Here is a 27,250-nt window from a genome sequence, read left to right as displayed (position 1 = left end):
CAGGGGCGGTATCACAAGAAGAACAGCTCGCGGCGGTGGTGGTCAGAGGGTTACGCAGGCCACAGGCGAAGCCGAGGCCCAGGGGCAGTCAGATTAGGTAATTCAGTTAAAGCTACGCGATTCAGGGGCACTTGGCAATTGTAATCAATTGAAACAAGCCATTTTCTTGCGTTTTTGAGCCTTTGCAGCGATAAATCGCATTTGTGTTCAATTAAGCGAATGCGACCGGTGGTGCGACCTGTGCGACCGACCGGAAAGCCGCTCACCGCCTTCCTACTTAGGAAGGTAAGGGTGGAAAGCGGGGCAAGTTGGAGGTACCACAGTAGAAAGAGCCGGGGGCCACAGTAGAAATAGACACTCTCTTTTAAAAACGCCGCCTGTGAACTAGGTTTTTTTTAGATGGTGGGTTCTCAATAGACGGGCGTGTCTTCGTCAGGAATGATCATCCGGTCATTCAGAGGAACTTGGACCTGGCGGTGACGGCGTGCAGGGAACGGACGAAACCAGCACCTGAAGGCCGCGACGTCGCGAATGTTGCACGCGGAAAGCGGCACTGGGAAATGCAGGTACCATGGCCGCTAGATGAAGGTGATGAAGAGATTGTCAAATCAGGGGCCAACCAAGCCAACCTGCGCCCGACTTGTTCGCAGGGTCTGGAAGTATTAACCGTCACCCCTAAGGTCGGCAACCGAACCGGAGATAGCCCAAGTGAAGGACCGACATCATGGCACAAAGGTTCACGAGCCCGAATCTCAAGCGATAATGTAAAAGCTAGGCAACTCATGGTTGCTGCCGCGAGGCTGGTATTGATCTACATGTATCTGTCTTATCTCGGCCCTGTTCACCGATTCCCTTTTGCCATCCAAGCTCATCCGAACCCTGTCCTAACATAAATCCATCCGTAACGCCAATTCAAACCTCGATTGCCGAGGTGGCCGTGTCGTGCAACACGGGGTTGACGACGCGAGCATCCCACTCAAAAACAAAATCATCACCCAGCTGCTTGCGGCAGGCAGCAGTCACCGCCTCCCACACGTTGGGGAACACACCAAAGTTGGCCGGGTTCTCCTCGTCGTTGTCACCGCCCTGGAACACACCAGTGCGGACGAGGCAGGTGTTCCAGCCGTACATGTTGCCGCCCACGATATCCGAGGCCGGGTTGTCACCGATCATGTAGATGTTCTCAGGCACGCGCTCCTCGCCGTGCAGCGACTCCATCCACGAGGCGATGACCTCGTCGGCGTACTTGTAGGTCGCCAGCTCGGGCTTGCCATACACCACACGCTCCAGCTCGACCCCCGTCAGGGCCTTGTACATAGCCTCGAGGCCGATGCGGAAGGCGCCCTGGCTCATGCGCGGGATGGGGTGCTCGGTCGGGCACAGCAGGTCGCCCTGCGAGAAGTAGATGGGGATGCGCTGCGAGACGGGGTCCTTGGCCGTGGTGCCGAGCCGCCCGTTCTCGGACCGCAGCAGGTCCATGATGATCTGCATGTCGGTCGCGTAGTCGCGTGAGTCCGAGAAGACGAGGATGGCGTCGATGTTGACCTGCGTGAAGTCGCGCGGCCGGGACGAAGCCCGCTCCTCGTCGGTGAAGACGCGGTACGGCGCGATGGACGGGTCCCACGCCACAATGTCGTTGGGCACGATGATGTTCTTGAACCCGTACTCCTCGGCCACGTCGCGGCACCGGTAGCCCTCGCCGCCGACCACCAACACCGTCTCGTAGTATTCGGCCAGCGCCCGCATCGGCGTGTGACTCTGGATGAACTGGTCCGTGTCGATGTGGTTCTTGAGGATCTTGGACAGCTGCTCGGTACGTGCCAGCTCGGGCTTGCCGGAGCCGTTGGTCAAGAAGATGTGCGGGATCTTGATGCCCAGCTGGTTGTTGCCGTTGAGCATGTCGAGCGTCTTCTGGCCCTGTGGGATGAGCCGGTCGCCATGGACGAGCACGCCGTCAATGTCGAAGACGAAGGACATGTTCTTGGCCGCCTTGACCTTGTGCGCAAAGACGTCTTGTACCTGCGAGGCCAGGATCTCGCGCGACGCCTGAACGACGCCGGGCTTCACGCCCGAGATAGCATCTTTGGCCTCGGCCGGGTATGTGACGCTGCTTAGCCGTGACTGCCGCTTCGACTTGGGGATGGGTAGCGAAGCGCCGAAAGGAGTTGCGCGAGACCCTCCTCTCTTTTGTCGACGGGTTGTTTGAAAGGTGGTGCATGAACTGCGTGGTGTCCGCGTCGGGGGACCTCAAGGCCGGCACCTCGATTGTGTTGTGGGAGGTTGGTGATGTGGGGATGGTCAGGTTGTGTTCGAGGCTCCCTAGACTCAGCCCCTTGCCACGGCTCTCTTTCCTGGCATGGCCAGTGCTAGCCTGGCCATCTGTCTTCTTGGGAAGAATCGGGAAGTCCTTGGGATGTGTGGTCTTCTCGGGGGAATCTGGGGGAGTGTGGATGCTGTGCTTTGGGGACGAGCCGAAATCGACTTCCTTAAATCCCGGTTTCGACATGATGGCAGGTGGTTTCTCAGGAGAGACTGGATTTGGAGGAAATTGAGGAGACTGAAAGCTGGGGGAAAACCTGGGGAGTATGATGTGATGTGAGGGTAGGAGTGGTGAATGTGGATTAAACTTGATTTCCCCTGGGACGGAGGCTGTCTTATATCAGGGCTGACGGGAAGCGAATCTCCAGATGCCCTCGGAACAACTCCCGGAACGTGAATTCGTCGGTGAAGCCGTGTCCCTGTCTTGTCTTGTCTGTTGGAGGCCGTCGGCGTTGCCTATCAGCCAACATCGTGTCAGATAAACACCAATATCCACCTCTCGAGCTCCAGTATGACGACACTATGGAGTGGCGGTCGAGAAAAACCCACAAGGGACCCGATGATGGATACCAGGACTTTTTTGCCGCTACCCGTGCGGCAGCCAACGCAGCTCATCATTCACGCATTCACATGTCATCAAGGGGCGTTGTTGTCAATTGCCGCTCATCCCATCCTTCGCTGATCATGATGGAACGTTACTAAGTACACCATGTACTAGTTTGCGTTGGCAAAAGCTTGATGATGATGATAGCATCGAATGCCACTCGAGTTTACCTCATTGTTCTGTCGTGTCATTGTGTGAAACGGATGTTTCCACCAAAGTTGCCGGCGGGAATTATCGATGTCGTCACTGGTCCCAAACGCCCCAACGGCTCCGGAAAATCCCATACACATCTCTGAACAACGAGGGGGTTCTTGCGGAGCCCGAGACCCTGAACGGTCGCCTCCGTGGCACCAAAGCGATCGCCCGTTGGTGCACTCAGATACGACTGTCAGGGAAAAGCTTGTCGGTGAGACCAAGCGGCCTTGGCAAGGCGATAATATGCACGGAGGGATTCGGGAGATTTCCCGACATGACTCGGGACCTGATGATCGAAGCTCGAATCAGCCAGGAGATGTGGGTTCTTGAGGCTCCAGAAAAAGGGGTCTCACCGAACAAGGCCGCGAATGCCATTCATGCGGCGTTGCCGTTTGTTGCCGTCCGATGTAAAAACCCTCAGTTGCTTGTGGAGACGCAAAAAGATCCTCTTTTGAAATACGTCACATTGTGGAACTGACTGGGTTTATCGCCGTCGTGGATCGACCATTTCGTATCTCTGAATGGCCCGTCACCGACAATTCTTTCAAACCTGAGCCCGGAAATAGCTGCCGTGAGAGCCGCGCGATATGTGGCCAGGGAAGAATCCAAGTGAACACGGCTTGGCTGCGTTGTAAGAGTTTATTTGGCGCATCATCCCAGGAAAGCGGAAAGTGGACTCAGGGGAACTTTGAGAGCTTCCGCATGCAGCACTCTAACACGGACTAGAACTCACTGGCAGTTACTCAGCTCAAGCTATCGGCAATATTCAACCTTCCTGTCATCGTTTGCTAGCTCAGAGCGAGAAATAAACAATCGACAGGGCGACACACACTTCCAACATGGCATCCAAGACTTACACGCTCAACAACGGCGTCAGAATCCCAGCCGTTGGCTTTGGCACCTTCGCCAACGAGGGCGCCAAGGGGGAGACATACAAGGCGGTGACAAAGGCGCTGGAGGTCGGCTACCGGCATCTCGACTGTGCGTGGTTCTACCAGAACGAGGACGAGGTGGGCGATGCCCTGCACGACTTCCTGAACAAGAACCCCAGCGTCAAGCGCGAGGACGTCTTCATCTGCACCAAGGTCTGGAACCACCTGCACCGCCCCGAGGATGTCAAGTGGAGCTTCGACAACTCGTGCGCCAAGCTGAAGGTCGACTACATCGACCTCTTCCTCGTGCACTGGCCGATCGCGGCCGAGAAGAACGAGGACCACTCGGTCAAGCTCGGGCCCGACGGCAAGTACATCATCAATAAGGAGTTGACCGAAAACCCAGAACCGACATGGCGGGCCATGGAGGAGCTGGCCGACAGCGGCCGCGCCAAGGCCATCGGCGTGTCCAACTGGACAGTTCCCGGCCTGAAGAAACTGCTCGAGATTGCGCGCATCAAGCCGACGGTCAACCAGGTTGAGATCCACCCGTTCCTCCCCAACACGGAGCTGGTCAAGTTCTGCCTCGACAACCAGATCCTGCCGGCAGCGTACTCGCCGCTGGGGTCGCAAAACCAGGTGCCGTCGACGGGCGAGACGGTGCGGGCGGACCCGACGCTGAATAAGGTGGCGGAGCACAGCGGGCACAACCTCGCCCAGGTGCTGCTGGCCTGGGGCCTCCGGAGGGGCTACGTCGTGCTACCCAAGAGCTCGACGCCCAGCCGCATCGAGAGCAACTTCCAGATCCCGGAGCTGACGGACGAGGAGTTCAATGCGGTTGAGGATGTGGCCCGGGGGAGGCACTGCCGGTTTGTAAACATGAAGGATACTTTTGGTTGGGATGTGTGGCCCGAGGAATCTGAGTAATGGATATGTGTTAATAGACGATGGGATGGGTGAGGTGAAGTGGTAAAAGCAGAAAGAGGCTCGCATGAGTTGATTTGGAAAACGAGGTTAGGGTTACATTGTTAGACGAGATCTCAAAAACCAACAGACATCGTTGGGGGCCATGATTTCTCTGCCCCGGGATTTCGACGGTGATAGGAGGCAGGATGCTCGGAATTAATAAGCACTGGGCATGACTGATGTGCTCGTGCAGGCTAGCGGAGTGCCTCGAATCCTCCCCGTCAAGCGACGCCCTAACTCCCCGACGTTAAACCGTCTCGGAGAGATTTAGATCGTAATGGTTGGTTGTGCGCATACGCCATGGTGGATATACAGATACGCTTATGTGTCAGCAGCATTGGAGTCACAACCATAGGTAGGTACCTATAAAAGCCATGCACAGCATGCAAGCCGTGGGCCATCTCAACGCCCGAACCTAGCACCAAGGTGAAATTGTTTTTGAAACGTCGCTCATCGTCATATTTCTTACCACCCCATCCCGACTCGGCACCTATCATGGTTAAAGTCGCCATTGCCGGCCCCGGACGTATGTTAAAGCCAGGTACTTTCCTTGGACGAATCCTGCTAACTAGCTCCATTGTAGAGGTGGCCCGAGAGATTATCGATGGCTTAGTAGCCACAGGGAAGCACGAAATCATCATCCTCTCCCGAAGGGTACGCCATGGGTAGTCTTACTCCTCGCGTTCATGTTTACAGCTGATGCTGGTTACCTAGGACGCCGCTCCAGAGGAACTCGTCAAAGGAACGACGTGGGTGAAGGTGGACTTCTCGGACAAGGACGGCCTGGTAGGAGTGCTTCAGGGCGTTCATACCATCCTCTCCTTCATTGTAGTCCACAATGACACGGACAACGTGGCCCAAAAGACATTGATTGATGCCGCCATCGAAGCCGGCGTCAAGCGTATTGCGCCAAGCGAGTGGGCACTGTAAGCCTGCCTTCATCCCCTTCACCGCGGTAGTCTACACCAGCCTAACTTCATGTCACTGGCAGCGCCGATCTCAACCACTTTGGTTGGTACGATAACAAGGTCAAAATCCGGGAGTACTTGGCCGAGAAGAACAGAGACAGCAAGGCAAGCCGCCCAATACAGCCGTGTCGCACTGGCTTGGCAACTCTCACTAATTCCAAATAGGTCATCGAGTACTCCCTCTTCCAACCCGGCTGGTTCATGAATTATCTCGGCGGAAATCGCAAGATAGCTACGCACGTTCAACCTACCGGATTCACCGCCGTCGACTATGAGCACGGCCGCGCCCGGGTTCCTGGCAGTCTCTCTAACAAGGTTACTTACACCGCCATTCATGACGTGGTGAACGTGGTAGTGAAGGCTATTGACTATGAGGGCGAATGGCCCATCATTGGTGGCATCAACGGCAACACCTTATCAGTAGCCGAAGAAATAGCCATCGGCGAGAGAGTAAGAGGTAAGTGACATTGTGACAATGCTCAGGCCCGCTTGCAGGGGATAGATCTGACTCGCAACGCAGGCAAGTCTTTCAAGATTGAACAGTTGGAACTCGAGGATCTCAAAGCCGGCATTGTCAAGACCTCGTGGCTCCCGTCCCTGGACCACCTCCCCAATATCAACGACGAGCTCGCCCGGCAGGTCCTTGCCAGCCTTCTGATCAACACTGCGGAGGGAGCAGGCACCGTTTCGGATGAGTGGAACAAGATCTTTCCGGATTACCAGTTTACCAAGGCCGAGGAGTACCTTGCTGGTGTATTTGCAGACGCATGAGCGGTGAAAGGTCGTGCCCGATCGGGTGGATCGCCGATGGAGTAGGCAGCAGGGAACAGGGCTTGGGAATATGATTGCTGCGATCACTTTCTTGCTCGCGAGAGTTTCCAGTTGCCATTTGAAACAGATAGGCAGATAGAACTCGCCGTCCTACTGATAAGCCGTCGATCTTGTTATTCGGCATGGATTCAAGCCGGCGGCTCGCCGAATCACGAGAAAAGCCATGCCACGTACATACATTCACTTGTTGTAAGTCTTGTGGCGTCCGGGCCCGGGTAGAAGGAAGCTTTCGGGTTCATTGTGGCACGCCAAAATCGACTTTGTCCCCCAAATCCCCCAAGGGGTCATCACTGCCTCCCAATATACGTCATCGCCGCCCCTAATCGACATAGTTGGAAGTAAGTTGATCTGTCGATGATGCTACCCCCACGAGCTGACTCCGCCCTAGCCCTTCCGTCATAGATGGATTTTCAATGTATCTAGTCTCGAAAGACAAGTGACCAACTCCGATGTCCATCCTTGAGCTACGAGGCGGAACTGTGGTGCTCGGGTAGGGTAAAACAATCACATCTGAACCCACCCAATGACCTCATGCACCTCCTGGAGAAACTCGATCAATAGCATGATAATGAGGTCGTCTTTATTTACCTTACCTCGGAATTTTATGTTACTGTTTTCTCTCTGACCTCCAGTATTGATTACGTACCTACCTTACCTAGCTAGTTAGATGTATTTGGCAGGCTGGTGATTCTAGGTGGTCTATACTACTCATTCCTATTGCAAACAGAAGCTTTCCTCCCTCTTGATTTTACCCGTAATCATATTGTCCTTATACATAAAGTTATAAACCAACTTCTACCTAAATTCTCCTCCACCTCCATGTAATTCACCCAATCCTAGAATCACCAGCGGTTGTGTACGAAATCGTCATATGTGAGCCACCATTTTATCACAAAAGTGTCGGTCCCTTCTTCCAATGGGCCAGGGCGGTCAGTCACCAGCGGCAGCCTTTGTCCCTCCGAGGGTCATGATAGGGTAGAATGCGGCCGGCACGGGTTCGTCGAGGTTGGACTCGCACCATCAACGGCCTCTCCGAGTAAGCTTGAAGGTTTCGGGGCCGGTATTGGTCCGGAAGGGCGGGGTAACTTAAAAGTCGTGGTCCTTCCGGTGCTTCGGAGCGTTGTCCAACCCCGGGGAGATGACTACTTCGTCCCGGACCCCCGGCCAAGCAAGCCAAGCCAACAAAATCTTTTCGGACACAATATTTTTCCCTTCTCTCTTGACCGCCACGCCAGATCCATGCCAGGCTGTGTCTGTCTGCAAGTGGTGCGGGATGTGGGCCGAAACGGCTCGCATCCCCGAGGCGAGGGCCGGACCGTTGCATCGGGCCACACACGAACGGTTGGAGCCAGGGGTGCTCAACGGAACTTCCACCGGGATCTCCTGCCGCCCGCCGAGAGAGCAAGTGGTTATCTGACCTCGGGAGTTACCCCGCAGCCCTGAGAAACCACAGCCTTTTGCAATGCTGCCATGGCTCTCTGCGTCTGCGCCTGCGATGTTGTGTCCAATACGAGCCTCAGGACAAGGCTCCTGCAGATAATACCGTGCTTGTCCATCAACACACTGTCGCTTATCGGTCCCTGTTGTGGACTTGGGGTGCGTGGGACAACGGCCGCCAACACGCAGTTTGCAGACGGAGGGCTGCGCACGTCACCTCATCCCGCACTTTTCCAAATACAACCCGATCATGCTCCTTGATGCAAGCTAAATGGGTTGGCAATCTTCCCATTGGCAACACGTGCAAGCTGCAACAAAAAAATCATCACAGTACATACCTTGGATGGAAGGTTGGTCCCGAGTTGGCGACCGGGGGCGGATGTCAAGTAGCAACCCTAGGTAGGGAGGTACCCTCCACCGAAGTAACGAACGACTACCCATGACATCCCGCGTTTTCCCCTTGGGGTTCCGGTCCTGGGTTTATTTGTCGCATTGTCTCGCATCACCAAGCCACACCGCCAGGGCCCCATTCTCGTTGCACACACACACACCTGCTCTCATCTTGCCCGCCCGTCCAGTTCGTTGTTGAACATGGCCGACGCCGAAAAGCCGACCGAAGAAACGGCCCAATCCCCGCCCCCAAAGTCCCCCGTCTCCCCAAAATCGCCTGCAGATTCCGAACAGGCTGAGTCCAGCCCGCCAATCGACGCCAGCATTCTCCCAGCATCACACTGGGAACCAGTATGTCTCACCACCCACACTACTCGCACATTACCGAGAGCCTCGCACTGACCGGCTGGCAAGGTCCAAGAAGAGGTTATCTACGATGGTGATTCGGGGCTGGGCGACCTGGCCAGCAGCACGGCCTCGCTGTCGAGCAGCATTCTCCAGTACAGGACCGTGCTCGGCAGGACGTATGCCAGTGAAATCGGCAAGTCGGAGGGCTGGACCCCGAATGACGAGAAGCACACCGAATCCATGGATATTCAGTACGTTCAATATCGATGCGCCCGGCAGTCTGCCACTGGGTCGATTAGTAGATGGTTGAGCTGACCAGCTCGCCAGCCACCACGCTTGCACGCTGCTATTAGATGGGAAGTTATTCCTTGCTCCCATCAAAGGTGAAACTATCAGTGTAGGTGAAAGGCAATTGTGACACGAGGAGCGAGGGAGAGCCGCGATACTGAACTGCTCTTAGAAAGTTGTCGACATTGGCACCGGCACAGGCATCTGGGCCATGTAAGTTCATCTTGAATGATAAAACCGGTGTCAATGATCGAAGGGGTGCTGACCAACATCCCACAGCGACTTTGGCGACGAATTCCCCAACGCCGAAGTTATTGGCACCGATATCTCCCCCATCCAACCCACCTGGATCCCACCCAACGTCAAGTTCGAAATCGACGACGCCAACCTCCCCTGGACCTGGAGAGACGACACGTTTGATTTCGTGCACGTGCGCGGCATGATCGGGACCATCATCGACTGGCCGGCCTTCTACCGTGAGGCCTTCCGGTGCTGCAAGCCCGGCGGCTGGATGGAGCACCACGACGAGGCCGCCGAGTGGCATGCTGCCAACGGCGAGATCTCCGAGGACAGCGCCATGGGCCAGTGGGGCAAGGTCTTCTCGGAGGGCGGCAAGAAGTTTGGCCGCACGTTCCGCCTGATCCAGGACGACGTGCAAATAAAAGGCATGCAGGAGGCCGGCTTCGTGGATATCGTCGTCAAGGACTACATGTGTCCGCTAGGAGACTGGCCCAGGGACCCCAAGCAAAAGGAGATTGGCATATTTGCAAAGCTGGTGCTGGAGACAGACTTGGCCGGTGCGTTGAGTTCCAAACCCCGTTCCCCGATCCCCTGGATCTTCCGGACTAACAAACCCAAGGCTTTGTCAACTTTGTTTGGTCCTCTGTTATGGGCTGGAGTAATGAAGAGATTCAGGTGTACCTGGCAAACCTCCGGCATGAGATGCGGAACAAAACCATCCACACAACCTATCCCCATCGCGTGGTATATGGGAGGAAACCGGAGTAGTGGTGTGGAGTCGGGTTGGGGGATTCCTGGGACAGCGAGACGGGAGCGGATACAGGCGGATAGGTAGAGTTCATATGACCCCAGCCCTGCGGAGTCTGGACCGGACCATGTGATTTCAGCGTCATAGTCGTCCTACTACCCCAAAGACTGTCACAGAGATGAACAAATGAGACTGACTTGTGTCCCATTGACTCTTCGGCCCCTAAGACACGATGACATGCCCCAAGCCTTCCACCATGGGCAGTCCCAGCACGGTGAGGTCTATCCCAGACCTCCATTCATCGTCTGCCCGTTCAGTCATGACTCGGTGACGACAGGATTCTGGAGATCCTGCTCTCCACCGCCCGCCTCCGGTCGATTGCTGCGTGCGAGGTGCAAAACCATGACGGGGGCAATCTGCGGGGGCGAATCTTAAACTGATGTCTTACTGTGCAACTCGCACTTCGCGTTTACTTGCTCGAGGCACGTCTGCTTTGGCGGCCAAGTACATGGTTGCCTGCCGGACAGCCCATGCGGGGCCTGCGCTCTTCAGGCGCCGTGTGATGAAGGAGGGTCTCCCGTTCATGGACCTTGGTCCACCACGGAGAGTTTAAAGAGTCTGGCACGGCTCTGATGCTGAAGAAATACATGTGTCCTTTCTTTGGTTGAATCCCGTGCTCCTCCGGCAAATGTTGGTCTGTCTCGTGGTCAACGGCCGGTCGAACTTCATCCCCAATCTCTGTTCAAGCGACGCGAGTTAGACATTTTGGTCGTTATTACAGATTGCACCGTCATGGGGCTGACTCGAGTACTATCACTTTTAAGCCGACAAAGTATTTCGTTGTTGACTTAGGCAACGGCGTCTGGACATAGAGCAGCCGGATGGCGCGGCGTTGCGATCGAGGCAGTCTCTTTTCCTTTATAGCGAATCTATCGAGAACATGCATCGACTGGAAGGACCAGGCGTTGAGGCGGAAAGGGAGCAGGACGGTCTCGTGGTACAGCTGGCGGCAGACGGGCGACAGCAGCGTCATGCCACGGCGAGCCGACGGCTCCGTCGTGTCGTCTTTCAGGCGTACCCAGGGGTTTTGGGCCTCGCCGAGAATGCGGCAATAGAAACCGCCTTCGGTCGTCTCGTAACAGCGGTGGCCGTTTTTGATCTGCAACCTTCGTCGCCACTTCTTGAAGCACACGTTGATTTGGCCGACGGCGAGGACGAGTTCGAAGATTTGGTTACGGAGTTCGGGCGGGAGGCGGAGGAGAGGGGAGAGCTGCTGGTTGCGTGTCCATCTGTTCCCGGAGTATTGTCAGCGACTGGGGGATTGATTGCTTTGAACCGAGAGCGAACCGAGAGCGAACCGACTGACAGCGCGAACTCTTGTGTGTTTTCCTGTGGGAGCGACCTGTGCAGCGTATTACGGATCTTTCGCTGTCGCTCCTTGTTTATCTGCATGCTTCAATGACAGGATGATCGATCGGAAGAGGAAGCGCTGTGCGGAACAGAGACAAGTACAGCCGAGCGCTTGACTTGTTTGTTGTCTGTTGTTGCGAAACTCCAGCGACCCCGTCACGTCCCATGTGGGTGGTCCCGGGTCCAAGCAGTCTCGAAGTGGGGAACCTCGCGTCCACGGCCCTTGCAGGCTTGCACAGTCACGTCACCACTTGCACCCACCCCAAATCGGTCATTTAACTTCGACTCGTCCACGGTTCACCTGCTAATTACTTTCCTATCGCTTCTGTCATCAAGGACATGTTGGATGCATGATGCATCCCAATCACCATGTCAAAATCCCAGCGCGTCCCGCAGCTCCCTTACCTCCCGCCACCCCTCGCGGGGCCTACCATTAGTACCATGCAGCAAAATCAGTCCCGGTTCTTTCAACTTCCGCTTGAACTACAACACCTCATCCTGCGCGAGGCCTTCGGCGGCCAGACGATATACATCCACCTGGGCCCCCCCATCCACCTGGGCCCCCCCATTGCATCCCCTCAAGTTTCGCACGCCTTGGCGTAGGGTGAACTTATATATCATTTCCTGGCGTCGGCTGGTTCGGCGGCTGAGAAGCAAACGACTGCCTAGGTGAGTTCTATTAAACGGCTATTTTATTTACGATGCTATATCGTAGGCCGATTCTAGGTATGGCTCGGATCGTCATCTTTCCACAATTCCTGGTGATGGTTTCGACGGTGGGCCGCGTTGCTGGGCGGCGTGTGACGAGTCCCTGTGTAGTTCGACTGCGATAAAAGTCGGGGTCATGGGGTTCTTGCGGTCATGTCAACGGGCGTGAGTCAAGCGTGCGGAGTGCTTGGTCGAACATCTATTGGAACTCTTGTGTGCTCACCGATAATAGGTACGGTGAGGCACTGTTCGTACTTTACACGACGAACACCATCGCTCTCGAGAACGAGCACCTTTTCGGTGGGCTGCTGCGACAGAGCACCATCCCCACCGCGCCCAGGATTATAGGCCCGGGCATGCGCCTCGTCACGTCGCTGCAAGTGCGGTCTCCGCTCATCCTGTGGCGGTCGGCTCATCGCAAGAACGACGCGTGCCTGCTAAAAAACCGCGCCCTGCTCGCCGAACAGCTCGAGTTGCTCCCGCGCGCGTTCCCTAACCTACGGAGTCTAACTTGGATTCCCTCCTACGACACATATTCTTCTGGTTGGTTTCCGTTGAAGCCGTTGCGTGAACTCGAGAAAATACTACTGCGCCCGCTGTTGCGCCTCAGCGCCAAGATGCTGCCGTTGAGGAAGTTTGTTGTACCGATGCCTCCCACAATCTTTTTCACTGTTCTTCTCTTGGAACGGCAGAGGCCGGAAGGGCAGCAGGATTTCTTGGGACAGCCACTTGGGAAAATTCAAATGGGGTATCCATTGACGGTGTCGCCGGGGACGTTGGGGCCAGATGGCGGAGGTTTCTGGCTGGTATACTCCGGGTGTTGGGGCCGGGAGCTGGAGTATGGTGACCACAGATATGGACCAAAACTGTAAGGATTGTACTAGTTGCAAGTTACATGTTAGGTAGATGTATAATCTGAGTTTGCTGGAGGAGAATTTGACCTCCTTAATGTCCTCATTCGGGGTTACGTGTACCAGGGCTGGATACTTCACTTTGAGAAGTACATCGCCAACCCTTGTAGCTTCGATGTGAAATGGATACGGAGTAAGAGGATGAATTGATCAAAAATAAGCAGCCCCCAAGCACTCCCGCTGTCTTGCAACGAATAGGGCTAGGGGGCGGTAATATCCGCGCAAACTAACCAGTACTGGAATGGGCCATATGCAAGGACATTCGGTGGCCCACAATAAGCCAGACATCCCGGTCCTCTGCGTCGCTCGCCAAAGAAAAGTTCCCAAAAACGTTGGCAAACGGCCAATCAGTTTCCCATCAGCCACGGTGCCACGGTCAAAAGTCCAAGAACACCGCCTCCTCGCTCACGTCAACGGCATGGCTTTGGACTAACTAGGCCGGCCCCCGTGAGCCTGACGGGCATCCACAAAGGGAACTTTCTGGCTACGGCACACTCATTTCAAGAAAGATAATCCAAAAAATTGAAAAACGGTCTTCTCCTTCTAAAGTTCTCACCGCGCTCTCGAGTCCCGAACCCCGATTCCTTTTTGACCGTTCTCCAAATTATTATGTCAAACCTTTCCATAATGGGGCCTCCCAAAACCAAGCCGAGCATGCAGGAGCTCTATGCCAGTCCCGAGGACTGGGACACACAACGGGAGACCATTACTCGCCTGTACCTGCATGAGAAACGATCCCTGCAGGAGGTGATGGAGTACATGGCCGTGAACCATTTCTTCTTTGCTACGTTCGTGTCCGAGCCAAGCCCGAGCCTCGTGGCAGACCGCTGCTAAATGCTAACCACCCACCCCTAGTGTCAAGATGTTCCGCACTAGAATTAGGAGATGGGGGATCGATAAGAACAACAAAGCGGCAGAGGTGGCCTATATGCTAAAGCTCAAGAAACAGCGCGATATCAGTGGGAAGAAGTCCACTTTCTTGATTCGCAACCGACCTGTCGACTGGTAGGTTGTCAAATCTCTTAAGACTGGCCCCGCTGGCGATTTGTCACCCACAGTTGACCCCGGATACAGGGACGATATTGAGCGATATCTCGCCCGCACCCCTGATTTCTGGGCCAAGCATGGCTGCGCAACCCTCGACCTCAGTAAATCTGCGCACGAGATAACCTGCACCACACCGCCGCCGGAATCTCCACGGATGTTGCCCGTGTCTGTTCCCCAAAAGCTCGACGCCGCCCACGAACTGCGCGTCCACGAGGAAGTCCTCCGCTTCTTCCGCGACTACAGCGAAGGCTCCTTTGAACAAGGGCTGTGGCAATTTTCACCAGACCATAAACGATATTTCGGCCGCGGCGGCGCCGACGCCAGCGCGCGTCTCAACACATGGTACGACAAGCTCCGCAACGTCGCTGACTGGCCTGGCCAGGATCCCGACGCCGTCCGACTAGCGAACTGCCTCCTCGATGACCTCCCACAGCTCATCAAGGATCAGGACTTCACTGTCTTCCCGGCCCTCATGCGATGCTGTTTTTACCTCTCGGTACGAAGGCCAGAGCTGGGACGAGTGGTGGTGCAATTTGTGGCGAGGTTGTGTGCCGTCATGCTCGGAGAGAAACATCCCATGAGCCTGGCTTGGTTACGGATTAAGTCGCTCCCAAAAGCTGATTACCTCCTTGTTTTGCAAGGGACCGCCAAGATCCGACTTGACCAGCTCGAGTCTCGGCAGAGCGACGAAGAGGGCGACGAGAGCACCATCGCTGCACTGCGCGAGTATCTCTTGGTCCTTAGGCTAGGCGGGGCAGCTGCCGCCCCCGAGATTGACCGCGTCACCTGCCAGGCGAGAGAACAGGTTTCGAAAAGCAACGAGGGGCTCGCCGCGTCGCACTGCCGCCTGCTCCTTGGGACAGCAACCTCTTACATCACCTGTCGCCGGGTCAAGGAAGCGGAGGAAGTCTTGGACCTGGTAGGGACACATCTCCCAACTTCGTCCCCGCAGGACGCCCAATCGCAACGCGTCCTCCCAACCTACCTCTTTATCATGGGCTTCCTTCGCTATGTTACCGGCAGGATGGACGAGGCAGTCAACTACTTTATGCAGACATACTATGCCCTCGAGAAAGAACGAGGGCCGAACAGCTCCGCCGTTGCCGATATCTTGCTCGCCCTGGTCGACCTGCCAGGGCTCCTACAAAAGCCCGAAGAAATTGAGCACTGGCGGAGCAAGCTTACCCAGGTGCAGGCCGAAATGCTAGCCAGGGCACAAAGGGGGGTCAAGCAGACGGCATGGGAGCTGAGCGACGTGTGGGATGGCCCGCTAGATACCGACGTCAATACCGGGGTGTGGTGAGAGGTGGGGAGTGACGAGAGTCTCACAACCTCGATCAGATGTTCTTGGACACGAGGAGCGATCTGCATCGTTCGATAGTAGATGTGATCCGATGCCCTCCCGGTCCGCGACCGGCCCTGTACCACCTTCTCACCTCGCAACACAGCGTAGCACCGACGGGCTGCCCTGTCTCAGCATGGAAGTGCCTTGGCTCGGCACTCTTCTACCTTCACCCATTTCTTAGTCCTTGGACCCAGGTGTCAGGCTATATCTTGCGTGGGCGAGCATTTGCCTGTCTTGTGTGTTTGTTTAAGTCAAACTGAACGCTCCCAGGAAGTCTAGGCTATCTTACTGGCGCCCACCAGCATTCGATTTGTTGTACGGACGCCAAGTATCTTCATCTTGACGGACGATCTGCGAAGCAGGAACATGCAGGTGGTTGGTGAACACCCACCGTGATTGGTTGCTGTTGCTCCCGTGCCAGGGCGAGCCGCTCCTCCCCGCATCCAGTTGGTGTCAGACAGGGATAGCGCAGCTGACCGGAGGGGGGCAGCGGCCCGAAACGGACGTGGCTACATCGGGTTCGTGCCGGAATCCCGTGTTTCCAACACCGCCTCCACTCAATTCGTCTCAAGTTCATCTCGAAACCACCTCGAGTTGGGATTCTTGTCCCTGTGTCGGCAACAAAAACCCCAAGTCCACCTCACTCAATTCCCCTTCCCTTCTTCAGCCATCACCCCCGATACTCACTCAGGCTCGAGTCTCAACAATGGCCAGCAGCCGCTACTCCTTCCCGAGCAAGCCAAAGGCGAACCCTAAGGCGGTTGTCGCAGGCAGCAAGGGATGCTCTCACTACCGTTTCACCGTCTTGACTGACCGGCTGATCCGCTACGAATGGTCCGAAGATGGGGGGTTCGAAGACCGCCCGTCTTCCCTCGCCATGTTCCGGTGCTTTGATGTCCCGCGCTACCGAGTTGACGAGACGAAGAACAGCATTGAGATCAGCACGGAATACTTCCACCTCACTTACGACAAAAAGAAATTCTCCTCCAAAGGCCTCTCAGTCAAGGTCGGCGACGATGTTTGGCGTTACAACGGCGAGAGCTACGGAGACCTGGGTGGCACCGCCAGGACCCTAGATGGCGCCTGGGGCCGCGTCGACTTGGAGCCCGGAGTGCTCTCTCGCAAGGCCTATGCTGTCCTCGAGGACACAAAATCCATGTTGTTTGACCATCACGACGGCTGGTTTGGCACGCGCCACCCTGGCCGCATTGATGGCTACGTATTTGCCTACAACGGTGATCACAAGGCCGCTATCAAAGATTTCTACCGCCTCTCTGGCAAGCAGCCGGTTCTCCCTCGCTGGACGCTGGGAAATTGGTGGTCACGGTATCATGAATACACAACCTGCGAATACCTCAATCTCATGGACCACTTCAAGAGCGAGGGCATCCCTCTCACAACAGCAGTCATCGATATGGACTGGCACAAGGTGGCCATAGACCCAAAGTACGGAAGTGGCTGGACGGGCTACTCTTGGAACCGCGCCTTGTTCCCAGACCCGGAGGGGTTCATGAAGCAGTTGCGCAAGCGGGGCCTGAAAGTAACGCTCAACGACCACCCAGCAGACGGCATCCGGGCTTATGAAGACCTGTACGAGGCCGTGGCCAAAGCCCTGCACCACGACACTTCGAAGGAGGCGCCAATTGAATTCGACTGTACCGACCGGAAATTCCTCGACGCCTACTTTGACGTCCTGAAGGCCAACCTCGAGAAGCAGGGCGTCGACTTTTGGTGGATCGACTGGCAGCAGGGAAACAAGACCAAGATCCCCGGCATCGACCCAATGTGGGTGCTCAACCACTACCATTACCTCACCAGCAAGCGCAACGTGAAGACCATTGAACGGCCGCTTACCTTCTCCCGGTACGCGGGCGCCGGCTCCCACCGCTACCCGATCGGGTTTTCTGGTGACACCCAGATCACCTGGGCAGGGCTCGAGTTCCAGCCCGAGTTCACGGCGACTGCCTCCAACATTGGCTACGGCTGGTGGAGTCACGACATCGGCGGGCACTGGGCAGGTGTCCGATCCAACCAGCTCACTGTCCGCTGGGTGCAGCTGGGTGTATTCTCCCCGATTATGCGCCTACACTCTACCAAGAGCCTCTGGAACTCCAAAGAGCCCTGGAACTTTGAGAACGAAGCCCACAAGATCATGAAGCACTTCCTCATCTTCCGCCACCGGCTCATCCCCTTCCTCTACACCATGAACATCCGCGCCAGCTACGAGAGCGAGCCGTTGATCCAACCCCTGTACTGGAACCACCCGACCGCCAAGGAGGCCTACACGGTGCCCACGCAGTACTACTTCGGCCCCAACCTCCTCGTAGCACCCATCACCTCCCCCAACAACAACACCACGCTAACGGGCAGCGTCCGCGCCTGGCTGCCGCCCGGCCGGTACATCGACCTGTTCCACCCGCACCTGGTCTACGACGGCGGCCGCTACATGCGCCTGCACCGCGAACTGTCGCAGCTGCCCGTCCTCGCTAAGGAGGGCACCATCCTTCCGCTGGACGGCACCCCGCGGCTCTCCAACGGTGCCCCGCGCCCAGCCGAGATCACCATCCTGCTAGTCGTCGGCAAAGACGCGCAGTTCGAGCTCGTCGAAGAGCCCGAGAAAGACCACCACCGCCACCATCACCACTCGCAAAATCAAACCGACACCGACCCCAACCTCAACTCAGACTCGGACGTAGACCCCGCCCTACACACCTTCGTGCGCACCCCGATCACCTGGTCGCAAGCCGATGGCGTGCTGCGCATCGGGCCCGAGTGGAACGGCACGGGCCGCTGGCGCCAGTGGCACGTCAAGCTGGTCGGGCACACCAACACCGACGTGCAGGCGCAGGTGCCCGGGTTCCGCGTGACGCGCGACGTGTTGGATATTGCCTCGTCGTCGGAGGGAGGGGTTGGAACTGGTGGTGGTGTTGGGTGCACGACCATCGCGCTGGGCAATGTGCATCGGTGGGAGCCGGAGGGGGGGTTCGAGATCGCGCTGGGCAGGGATCTGCAGCTGGATGTGGTGGATGTGAAGAAGCGCGCGTATGAGGTGCTGCATCGGTGTGAGATGGGCTATGAGGCGAAGGATCCCGTGTGGGATGTGATTGCGAATCAGAAGGATGCCGTGGAGGAGAGGGTGGAGCGGTTGGTGAAGCTGGGGGTGGATCCCGGGGTTAAGAATGCGCTGATGGAGGTGTGGGCGGCGGATGGGAGGGCCGAGGGCAGTGCGAAGGGGCATGAGGTGTGGGTGGATGCGAAGGGGGTTGTGGAGGAGGCGGATGTGGTTGAGATGGAGCAGGCGTTGAAGGATTATGTTTTTGTTTGAGTGTGAATGAGTCTTAGGTGGGAGATGATTGATAAGGTAGGTAAGGTACATATCGGTATCGTTGTCATGTGTTATGACTTGTTTGTTTTCTTATGAAAAATGCTCCGGGTGGGGGGATATGGACGTACGTAGGTACATTTAGTACTCAGTTTCTTGTTCGGAAATTCATGTTTTTGTTTGACAACTGGTTGAAGCCGGGGGCGAGTGCAGCGGAACATGTTGATCGTCTAATGTCTGTATTCTAACCACTCTCCAGTACCTGCCCTTTTGCCATCAAGGGTCCGCCTTCAACGGCCCGCTCAGCAACCACTCCCCTACGAGGTCAATGATCTTAGCCGTCTTAATCCTCGCGTCTTCCATAAAAACCGGATCACCAGTCAGCCCCTCGATATTATCCTGGTCGAACCCGTGGATCATGTCCGGCACAAGCAGCCACCGATACCGCGACCCGTCTGCCATCGTCTCCTCAAACGCAAACCTCTCATCCCCCTCCGTGATCAACCTCCCCTTCCCCACCACCTCCTCGCACCCAACCTTCTCCCCATACCCCGGCACCCTCCTCCCCGCAAACTTGCACGCCATCCGCCACGCCTCATGCGCCAACATATCCATCTCACACGCCACAAAGAAGATACACCTCGGCAAATCCTCCGGCCGCGCAAAAAACGGACTCAACAACGGCTCATCACACACCCGGCCGGGCTCCAAATACGCCCAATTAAACAGGCTCATCATCGGCAGCACAAAATCGCACTCCCGCGCGCGAAACCCGCCCAGCGCCGGTTTATACCGCCGCCTCGACGCCTTGGCCACACCACCCCCCCTCGTCGGCGCGTGCTCCACCACCGGGTACATGGGCACGAGCGCGCGGACGCGGTCGCGCACCGCGGGCAGCTGGGCCACGGAGAGGGCCAGGCTGCCGCCCGCGGACCAGCCGGCCATGGCGACGCGTGCGGTGTCGATGGGGAGGGTGCCGTCCGAGAGGATGCAGCCGATCAGCGCTTCGAGGTCGTGGATGGCGGTGGGGAAGGGGCCGGTGGGGGCTTTGGTGTAGTCGAGGGCGATGACGAGGAAGCGGTGCCGTTGCGAGAAGGATCGGTTCCAGGTGTCGTTGTCGTGGGGCTCGCCGACGGTGAAGCCGCCGCCGTGGATGGTGAGGAGGGTGGGGAGTTTGGGGGAGGAGGTGGTGGTGGTGGTGTTGGTGGGGTTGTAAGAGGGTGGGAAGAAGATGCTGGAGGGGGGACTATTAGTTGGGGCGTGGATAGGATGGAAGAGGGCGGACTCACCGGATCGTTAATGACTTCCGCACTGGGTAGGTCTTGACCAGGTCAGGCTCCTTCTCGCCTGGGGAAACAAAGTATTTTTTGGCTTCGCCGTAGTAGAGCATGCCCTTCAGGAGGATCCTGTACCAGAGGAAAGCAAGGATAGAGTACTTGATGCGCTTGGTGAGTGGGAGGTGCGGTGCTATTATGCGCTGGCGGGACTCGCTGAGATCCGGGGCATCTATTGCAGGTATGGTTGCTATTATGTCTGGCATGGTGTTGAACTGTGATGGGCGAGGAGTACTTTGAATGCTGTTTTTGGTGTTGATAGCACGAAACCATGGCTGTCCACACATATTTATATCTTTGCCTGCCCAATGTCACCTCTATACCCTGAATAGGAAATAAACCCACAGGGGACTTTAGTTTTCAATAAGTAATTATGATTCATATTGTACAGTCGCGACAGGGTTACAAAGGAGTGGGGGCATTGGGGTCGGGCGGCCCATTCAGGGGTATGGATTTCCAGGGTCCGGAGCAATTACACGGAAATACACATTGCAGTTGAATTGCAGCTGCAACGCCCCACATAAATCAATGCAACTGAAGGCTTCCAAAACCCCTGCAATTCAACCTGGCCCTCTGCAACGTGGATCCCTTATTGCAGACATTGCAGAATAGTGGGTCCTTCTTAGCAGGTGATAGTGATTAATAGTAATTTGTATGGTGAATACTAACATGAAGCGGTCAGGGCATCGGCAGAACTCCCACCGCCCTAATCCCAGTCAATTCGCAGCTCAAGCTCTGACGAGCTCGGCATTCTGGCCTACCTGCCACCATAATGGCTACAGAAGCATCTGCTGCCGTCGCCGCGGTTCCTACACGTACTGAAGAAGACCTGGCCTTTCTCTTCAAGCGATTTCCCGGCTACCTATTCACTGAACGCAAGGGGCCAGCGTGGTCGTGGGTATGGAAATTCGGGTATGATATTTCACGCGACGGCAAAGACCGTGTATGGGTATGCCTTCGATGTATCCAACAACGCAACCGGAAGCCAGCCGCCTATAACCCACGAAATCTTGTGAACGTCGAGATTCATCTCTTTAACTCTCACCAGCTTAGCGATCCTACCGGTAAGCGACCGCCGCCTTCTGCCGTCAAGCCCCAACGCGAGAGCAGCAATTCGAGATCCATCGCCACCTTCTTCAATCTCAATGCGAACAACGCCGAAGATCAGAGGATGGCCAACCACTTGATCAGCGCGTTCGATAGAGCTGAGTTTCAACGAAGGATTGTAAGATGGCTCATCAGCGCCAATCTTCCTTTCCGCACAGCTGAACACCCTTATCTTCGCGATGTCTTCTCCTACCTCAACCCCTCTGTCGACATTCAAAAAGCCAACCTCTCCGAGAAGACTGTTCACGCCCTCGCTGTACGAGAGGTTGAGCGGCATAAGGATGCGGTGGTTAAGACGCTCCAGGAGAGCCCCGGGCTGGTTCATCTAGTCTTCGATGGATGGACTTCACGCAACCGCCTCTCTCTCTACGGCGTGAGCGCAGTCTTCCGAGACGAAGAGGGCACGCCTCACAAGATTGTGCTCGGTCTGCCAGAGATGAGTGACCGGCATACGGGTGAGAACATCGCGGAGGCCATCCTCCCTGTTATTAGAAACTATGGTATTGAAAAGAAGATTGGCTACTTCACTGTCGACAACGCTACAAATAACGACGCCCGCGTTGAAAATAATCGGTGAGAAGCTCGGCTTCCAGTGGAAAGAGAGGAGAGTTCGATGCTTCGGCCACATCATCAACCTAGTAGTTAGAGCACTACTCTTTGGTGTAGAATGTGATGCCTTTGAGCGAGAAGTCTCTACTAGCCTACTCACTACTCAACATGAGCATGAGCAATGGAGGAGGAAAGGCCCCATTGGTAAGCTTCATAACTTCTGTCAGGTATGTGCATCTCGCCTTGTCAACCTACCTATCACTGACCGTGAGAAGGAGGTCAACAGGTCAGACCTCTGGACCAAGAAGCTCATCTCGGCGCAAGAGCAACGGATCCGAGAAGCCTCCGAAGGTGAGAAGATCAAGAAACACACGCCGGTCGGAGTGGTGACAGACAACGCTACGCGGTGGCTCTCTCAGTACTTCATGATGGAACGCGCTCTTCAACTCCAGCCTTTCTACGAGACCTTCGGCTCTTTGAGGCGAAGCTTCACGTTGACTCGCAGTTCCGGACGACAGCAGGCACTCTAAAGAAAGGCGCGAAGGAGCCGCTCTTCTTAAATGAGGAGAACAAGTTGACCGCGAACGACTGGGAGGTCATCTCTGTGTTGAAAGAGATCCTTCTCGACTTTGAGCTCGTTGTGAAAGCTCTTCAGGGCGACGGTCAACCTCGTGAGAAGAAGCGCAGCTCCTGCGATGAGCCGATCAGTCTAGTACAGGGAGCAAGCTGGGATCTTCTCGATGGGTACGAGTTCCTCCTTGAGTCTCTCGAGAGAGCGAAGGCGAGAGTTGAAGACCTCGTTGACGGCGAGACACGTCGCTATTAACGTCAACAACGCATGGATGAAGCTCGACAAATACTACGAGAAGATCGGCCAGTCTCCTCTCATCTACGCTGCCACCGCATTGCACCCTCGGCACCGATGGGGTAGATTCGAGGCGTGGCGTGAGCATCACGCTGACTGGATCGAGCCAGCGAAGTTACAAGTCCGAGAACTCTGGAGGCAACAATACCGAGACCTACCAGTCGAGCAGAAAGAGGCTTCAGAACCACCCACGAAAATCCCCCGCCTCTCGAGCAACAGGTTCGCAATCTTCAGAACCCAGGAGCGAACTCCAACAAACTCAGCACCCACCTCTCCTTCACCCTTTCCATCTCCAGCGCCGGGCCAACTAGGCGAGTTTGAGCCTTGGTCGAACTTGATAATAACGAGTTTGAGCGTTGGCAACTAGGATAATAGCGACTTTGATCGGCACGAGGGAAGGGTCCCCGTGCCCCCTCCTTGGGCACAAGAGACCCCACATCCTCACCCACACCCCCGTCCGCATCCCCCACCATATCCACCCGGCCCTTCCGCGGCACCACCAACGACCACCACACCATTACGCTACCGGAGAAAGATCGGGCCCAGTCTCCTCTCATCTACGCTGCCCACCGCAATTGGCACCCTTCCGGCACCGATTGGGGTAGGTCCTTCCAATACTGTCCGGGAAGGCGTCGGCGTGAGCATCACGGCTGACTGGATCGAAGCCAGCGAAGGTTAACAAGTTCTACGAGAACTTCTGGAGGCAACTATACCGAGACGGACCAGGTCATTGAGCCAGAAAGGAGGCCTTCAGAACCGCCCCACCGAAAATCAACATCCTTCCTCCAGCAACAACGGTTCCCAATCCTTCGGAACCCAGGAAAGCGGAATCTGTTCCAACAAACTCAGCACCCACCTCTCCTTCGGACCCTTTCCATTCATGGGCCTGCGCTTGGTCCGGAACTTGGAATTAGTTTTCGAGCGGGGTATTGGCAACCCTAGATAATAGCGACTTTGATTGGTACGAGGAGGATTCCCTGTAGTGCCTACTGGCACAAGAGAAGGGAACACCTACCTACGGCCTTGCCGCGCATGGCGTTGGATTCTACTCTCGGAGATTTCTACATGAGCGCCGAAGTTGAGCGCCTCTGTTCAGCGTTTGAAACTGGCCTATACTGGTTTAACTCTTTTACGCAACCTGGCTACCAGGCGAACACAATATCTCTCTGTCAGATCCTCCGCAGCTGGTACGATGCCGGCGTGATTGATGATCTCGATCCAATACTGTCATGGAAGACACACGGACACATGGAAGATGATTGATGATAGCTAGGGTTAGGGATTTGTATGGAAATTTGGACCCACTTCTCCCATTTTGGGTTAGGTTATTGCCCCACAACGGGGCCCACAGTTCGGCCCCACCAATTTCAACATGTTGCATCCATTTCAACGAGTGCCTTCCGTGGATCAATTCAATGTGGCTTCGCTTACGTAAGGTGCAATTACACTGCAACGGGCTGGTGACATTGATGGGAGTGTAATTGATCCGGACCCTGTGGATTTCTGTCGGGACTCATCGGTTTCGGACACGCCGACACTACATTTAGCCTTGCCAGGCTCGCTGGGATACTATTTCGAGATATCTACCTTAACTACGGTGGTCAGTCCCTCTGTCGTCTTTGAAACGGCCTTTGCTGGTGTAAAACTTTTGTGTCTCATTGCTCCCCCCTTTACATCACTGCTTCTTCTCTGATGCCCCTCGATAAAGTCTTAAATTTTTATTCCTTCCCTCACGCCTTCCCGTCCTCTGTAAACTTCTTGGTTCTTATTGCTTTCTGAACTCCTTCCTCCTTTCCATCGGGGGATACAGGGTTACGATGACCGGATCGAATCGCTCACGGATGGTACCACCCAGCACACCGGGCCACTGCACCCTCGTCGTCGGGTCCAACATTACGCCGAGGTGAGAGTTGGGCGGGTGCAACAGGATTGACTTCCCTGTGAGCAACAAACTCAACTTCTTCAGGGGTAACCAGCACAGACTGGAGTTCTTTAGGAGCAAATAGGTTGTGTGGGGACCACTTAGCCACCTATTCCATTTTATCTAGCTACCTAAGTATCTGAGTTAATAATGTAGTAGATGTACCATGCAGCCATGCTTCGGTACCTACCTTCACAACTGAATCCGTGGGCGACTGAATCCGCGGGCGAGGGCTCGAGATACTCGGTTTGCAAGGCTCCGAAGCAGCGGGCTGGCTGCAACGGTCCTGTTGCCCCAACCAAAATCTCCGTTGTAGCCACAGTCCTGAGAGAGCTGCTCTTTGACAAAAACCATTCCGCGTATCCGCAAACGTGCCGAGTGTTGGCGCAGTTATCAAGCTGGCAGGGCGTGTTCGTATGCTTCATCTATGATACACCAGTGTTCTTCCTTGACCGTAACGTAATTATTGGGCCCAACATTCACCGGTAGGGAACAAATCTTCATACGCTGCCGAGCCCTGAGTTTCGCGTCGAGATAGGCCATGCAGCGAAACAATAAGGTGGCGCCGCTTGGGCACGGGAGAGTTCCCGTCAAATATAGCTACGATCTCGTCCGTGTTCTTGTCTCGCACCGTGCGGTTAGGGTAGAAAGGATGGTCGACATCGATCTTGAATTTCTTGCATTCTGTTTTCTCCAACCGCTTGTTACATATAATGCCGTCTTTAATCTCCGGGATATGAAGGACTTTGAGAAGATGAACAGTGCGGGGACCTTTGAAGGGGTCGATGGCAGTTGGACCATGACGGTCCCAACGCCTGCCACTTCTAATCTTCCCTTCGGATTTTCGTTGTCGTGGTGGTAGGCAGTGACTCCACGGAGCGGCGCGTAGCTGACAAACCAGCTCTTATCTTTGGCGACGCTGGTAGGTGGAAAACAGATCCTTAGTATGTGGGTTATGAAAAAGTTCGGTCATTACTGACCTGCTTTTTGGGGAGTGGCCTAAAGATATGGGGGCGCTTACTGCCATCCCAGGATTAGGCGTTCGTCGTCGCCTGGGGGACATTCTCCCAAGTGCCAGTCGGGGGCCTTGGCTCTGCGAAGGGTAGCTGTGAGCACAATGCTCTTGCTTTTAGAAGCTTCTGAAAAGATTGTGATTAGTATGTGGTAGCTTAGGCCCGTGGTGGCTGATTTGCTGTGCTTATAACGGGGCTGATATGTAAAAGCCCGCGATTGACATGTTGGGAAAACTGGCTAGTATCGAACGGCTAAGGCCTCGGTATTTATCTTTGAGTTGGATGTAGGGGGGCTCGCGTGGGCTTTTCTAGAAGCGGCTAGCCCCTTTGTTGCTAATATACGTTATAGATCACATTCTACTCGACTGCAGCTGGACTCTCTTTACGGTCATATTCGAGTGAAAGGAGAGAATAGACACGTGGCAGCTAGAAAGTAACCCGAGCTGGGGGCAGCCCAAAGGCCATGGCTGGAATACTTCATTATTACTCGGAAGGGATTACAATTTCCTAGCAGCCCATCATGACATTTGCCACGGTTGGTTCTCACGTGTCACGAACCTACTTCAGGACCCTGTCCTGTTAGGGTTCAGCTTCGGTTGAAGGTAATCTCTCAAGGGTGCTTAGGTTCGGTGCAGCCAAAGGGTGCACAACAAAGACTTGTCTCAACAGTAGGCTCTCGAGCTTGTAGCGAACTGTAGTTGTGATTGCTAACTGGAGAACTCCCAGAGCTCTCCAGATGGAGTTACTATATACTACCTGATTCCTGCGCTCTAGGCTGCTCTCGAGAGCCCGCTAGAGCTCACAGCTCTCGAGTGCTCCTTAGAGCACTCTGTAATTGGTTCGTTAAACGACTGGCCCGGGGAGTCCCGCGCCCCGGGGTCCCGCTTGTTGGCATATTCGTGACATGACGGGGCCCTAAAAGATGGGTATAAGCCGAGTGTATGGAGGTCAGTTGTCGTGGGGCAACAAAACAGCCAACGACATCAATGTGAACATAATCCATCCCACTCCACTGCCTCCAACCTCACACAGGGCACGAGCATAGCCCCAAAAACACATATGAATGATACTTCAACAACAAGGACGATGGCACGAAACCGACGAACTCTCTATTTTGTTTTACTCGATTCATTTTCTGTTCCTTCAATCTCTTTTCAAGTCCTTTTGCTCGATTTATTTCACTTGGTGTTATTTTCCTTTCTTTTAGAGCCCGGCATTTTTAGCCAAAGGGCGCCATCTGAGCTACCATTCTTCAGGTTGTGTAAGGCAATTAGGTACCCTACTCCCGTTCCGCTTGCGGTCGCTTCCTCCTCAGTCCTTCCTCTTGATTACAACCTCTGGCAGAGCTTCATAACCCAGATCCTTCTTCCAGCCTTGATCTCGACCGAGATCCGTACTCGACAACTCGACAACCTACTCCTTCATCCACTCAAGGCGCTTCTCTTGCCACTCAACAGACTTGGCTCCCAGCACCGGCCGCGAACGTAACTCGTTGTCTTTGGTACTTTCTTG

At 55.3% G+C, this 27,250-nt stretch overlaps 9 protein-coding genes across 9 annotated transcripts; 7 read left to right on the top strand and 2 right to left on the bottom strand.

The window, feature by feature from the left end:
* Positions 1–912: 912 nt before the first annotated feature.
* Positions 913–2,506, bottom strand: CHGG_05112 (uncharacterized protein; the record flags this gene model as incomplete). Its single annotated transcript, XM_001224325.1, has 2 exons — positions 913–2,184; positions 2,261–2,506. 2 exons carry the CDS (start codon positions 2,504–2,506, stop codon positions 913–915), a joined length of 1,518 nt encoding a protein of 505 aa, XP_001224326.1.
* Positions 2,507–3,957: 1,451 nt separating this feature from the next.
* Positions 3,958–4,917, top strand: CHGG_05111 (uncharacterized protein; the record flags this gene model as incomplete). The annotated part of the gene is made up of 1 exon (XM_001224324.1): positions 3,958–4,917. One exon carries the CDS (start codon positions 3,958–3,960, stop codon positions 4,915–4,917), a length of 960 nt encoding a protein of 319 aa, XP_001224325.1.
* Positions 4,918–5,451: 534 nt separating this feature from the next.
* CHGG_05110 (uncharacterized protein) lies at positions 5,452–6,695 on the top strand (the record flags this gene model as incomplete). Its single annotated transcript, XM_001224323.1, has 5 exons — positions 5,452–5,482; positions 5,684–5,882; positions 5,948–5,984; positions 6,090–6,374; positions 6,468–6,695. 5 exons carry the CDS (start codon positions 5,452–5,454, stop codon positions 6,693–6,695), a joined length of 780 nt encoding a protein of 259 aa, XP_001224324.1.
* Positions 6,696–8,783: 2,088 nt separating this feature from the next.
* On the top strand, positions 8,784–10,293 carry CHGG_05109 (uncharacterized protein; the record flags this gene model as incomplete). Its single annotated transcript, XM_001224322.1, has 5 exons — positions 8,784–8,933; positions 8,997–9,181; positions 9,258–9,327; positions 9,391–9,431; positions 9,498–10,293. 5 exons carry the CDS (start codon positions 8,784–8,786, stop codon positions 10,291–10,293), a joined length of 1,242 nt encoding a protein of 413 aa, XP_001224323.1.
* An 853-nt stretch (positions 10,294–11,146) lies between these two features.
* Positions 11,147–11,895, top strand: CHGG_05108 (uncharacterized protein; the record flags this gene model as incomplete). The annotated part of the gene is made up of 2 exons (XM_001224321.1): positions 11,147–11,585; positions 11,765–11,895. The coding sequence occupies 2 exons, from the start codon at positions 11,147–11,149 to the stop codon at positions 11,893–11,895; spliced, it is 570 nt and encodes a 189-aa protein (XP_001224322.1).
* A 1,967-nt stretch (positions 11,896–13,862) lies between these two features.
* Positions 13,863–15,585, top strand: CHGG_05107 (uncharacterized protein; the record flags this gene model as incomplete). Its single annotated transcript, XM_001224320.1, has 3 exons — positions 13,863–14,023; positions 14,091–14,240; positions 14,310–15,585. 3 exons carry the CDS (start codon positions 13,863–13,865, stop codon positions 15,583–15,585), a joined length of 1,587 nt encoding a protein of 528 aa, XP_001224321.1.
* Positions 15,586–16,333: 748 nt separating this feature from the next.
* Positions 16,334–18,952, top strand: CHGG_05106 (uncharacterized protein; the record flags this gene model as incomplete). Its single annotated transcript, XM_001224319.1, has 1 exon — positions 16,334–18,952. The coding sequence occupies one exon, from the start codon at positions 16,334–16,336 to the stop codon at positions 18,950–18,952; it is 2,619 nt and encodes an 872-aa protein (XP_001224320.1).
* Positions 18,953–19,225: 273 nt separating this feature from the next.
* CHGG_05105 (uncharacterized protein) lies at positions 19,226–20,489 on the bottom strand (the record flags this gene model as incomplete). The annotated part of the gene is made up of 2 exons (XM_001224318.1): positions 19,226–20,183; positions 20,239–20,489. 2 exons carry the CDS (start codon positions 20,487–20,489, stop codon positions 19,226–19,228), a joined length of 1,209 nt encoding a protein of 402 aa, XP_001224319.1.
* A 566-nt stretch (positions 20,490–21,055) lies between these two features.
* CHGG_05104 (uncharacterized protein) lies at positions 21,056–23,171 on the top strand (the record flags this gene model as incomplete). Its single annotated transcript, XM_001224317.1, has 5 exons — positions 21,056–21,963; positions 22,113–22,143; positions 22,215–22,290; positions 22,392–22,738; positions 22,788–23,171. The coding sequence occupies 5 exons, from the start codon at positions 21,056–21,058 to the stop codon at positions 23,169–23,171; spliced, it is 1,746 nt and encodes a 581-aa protein (XP_001224318.1).
* Between the last annotated feature and the right edge of the window lie 4,079 nt (positions 23,172–27,250).

Source organism: Chaetomium globosum, genomic scaffold, assembly GCF_000143365.1.
Source record: "Chaetomium globosum CBS 148.51 scaffold_4 genomic scaffold, whole genome shotgun sequence".
Classification (NCBI taxonomy): Eukaryota; Fungi; Ascomycota; class Sordariomycetes; order Sordariales; family Chaetomiaceae; genus Chaetomium; species Chaetomium globosum.
Note: the sequence above shows the minus strand (reverse complement) of the source record. Positions and strands in the feature narration are given on the sequence as shown.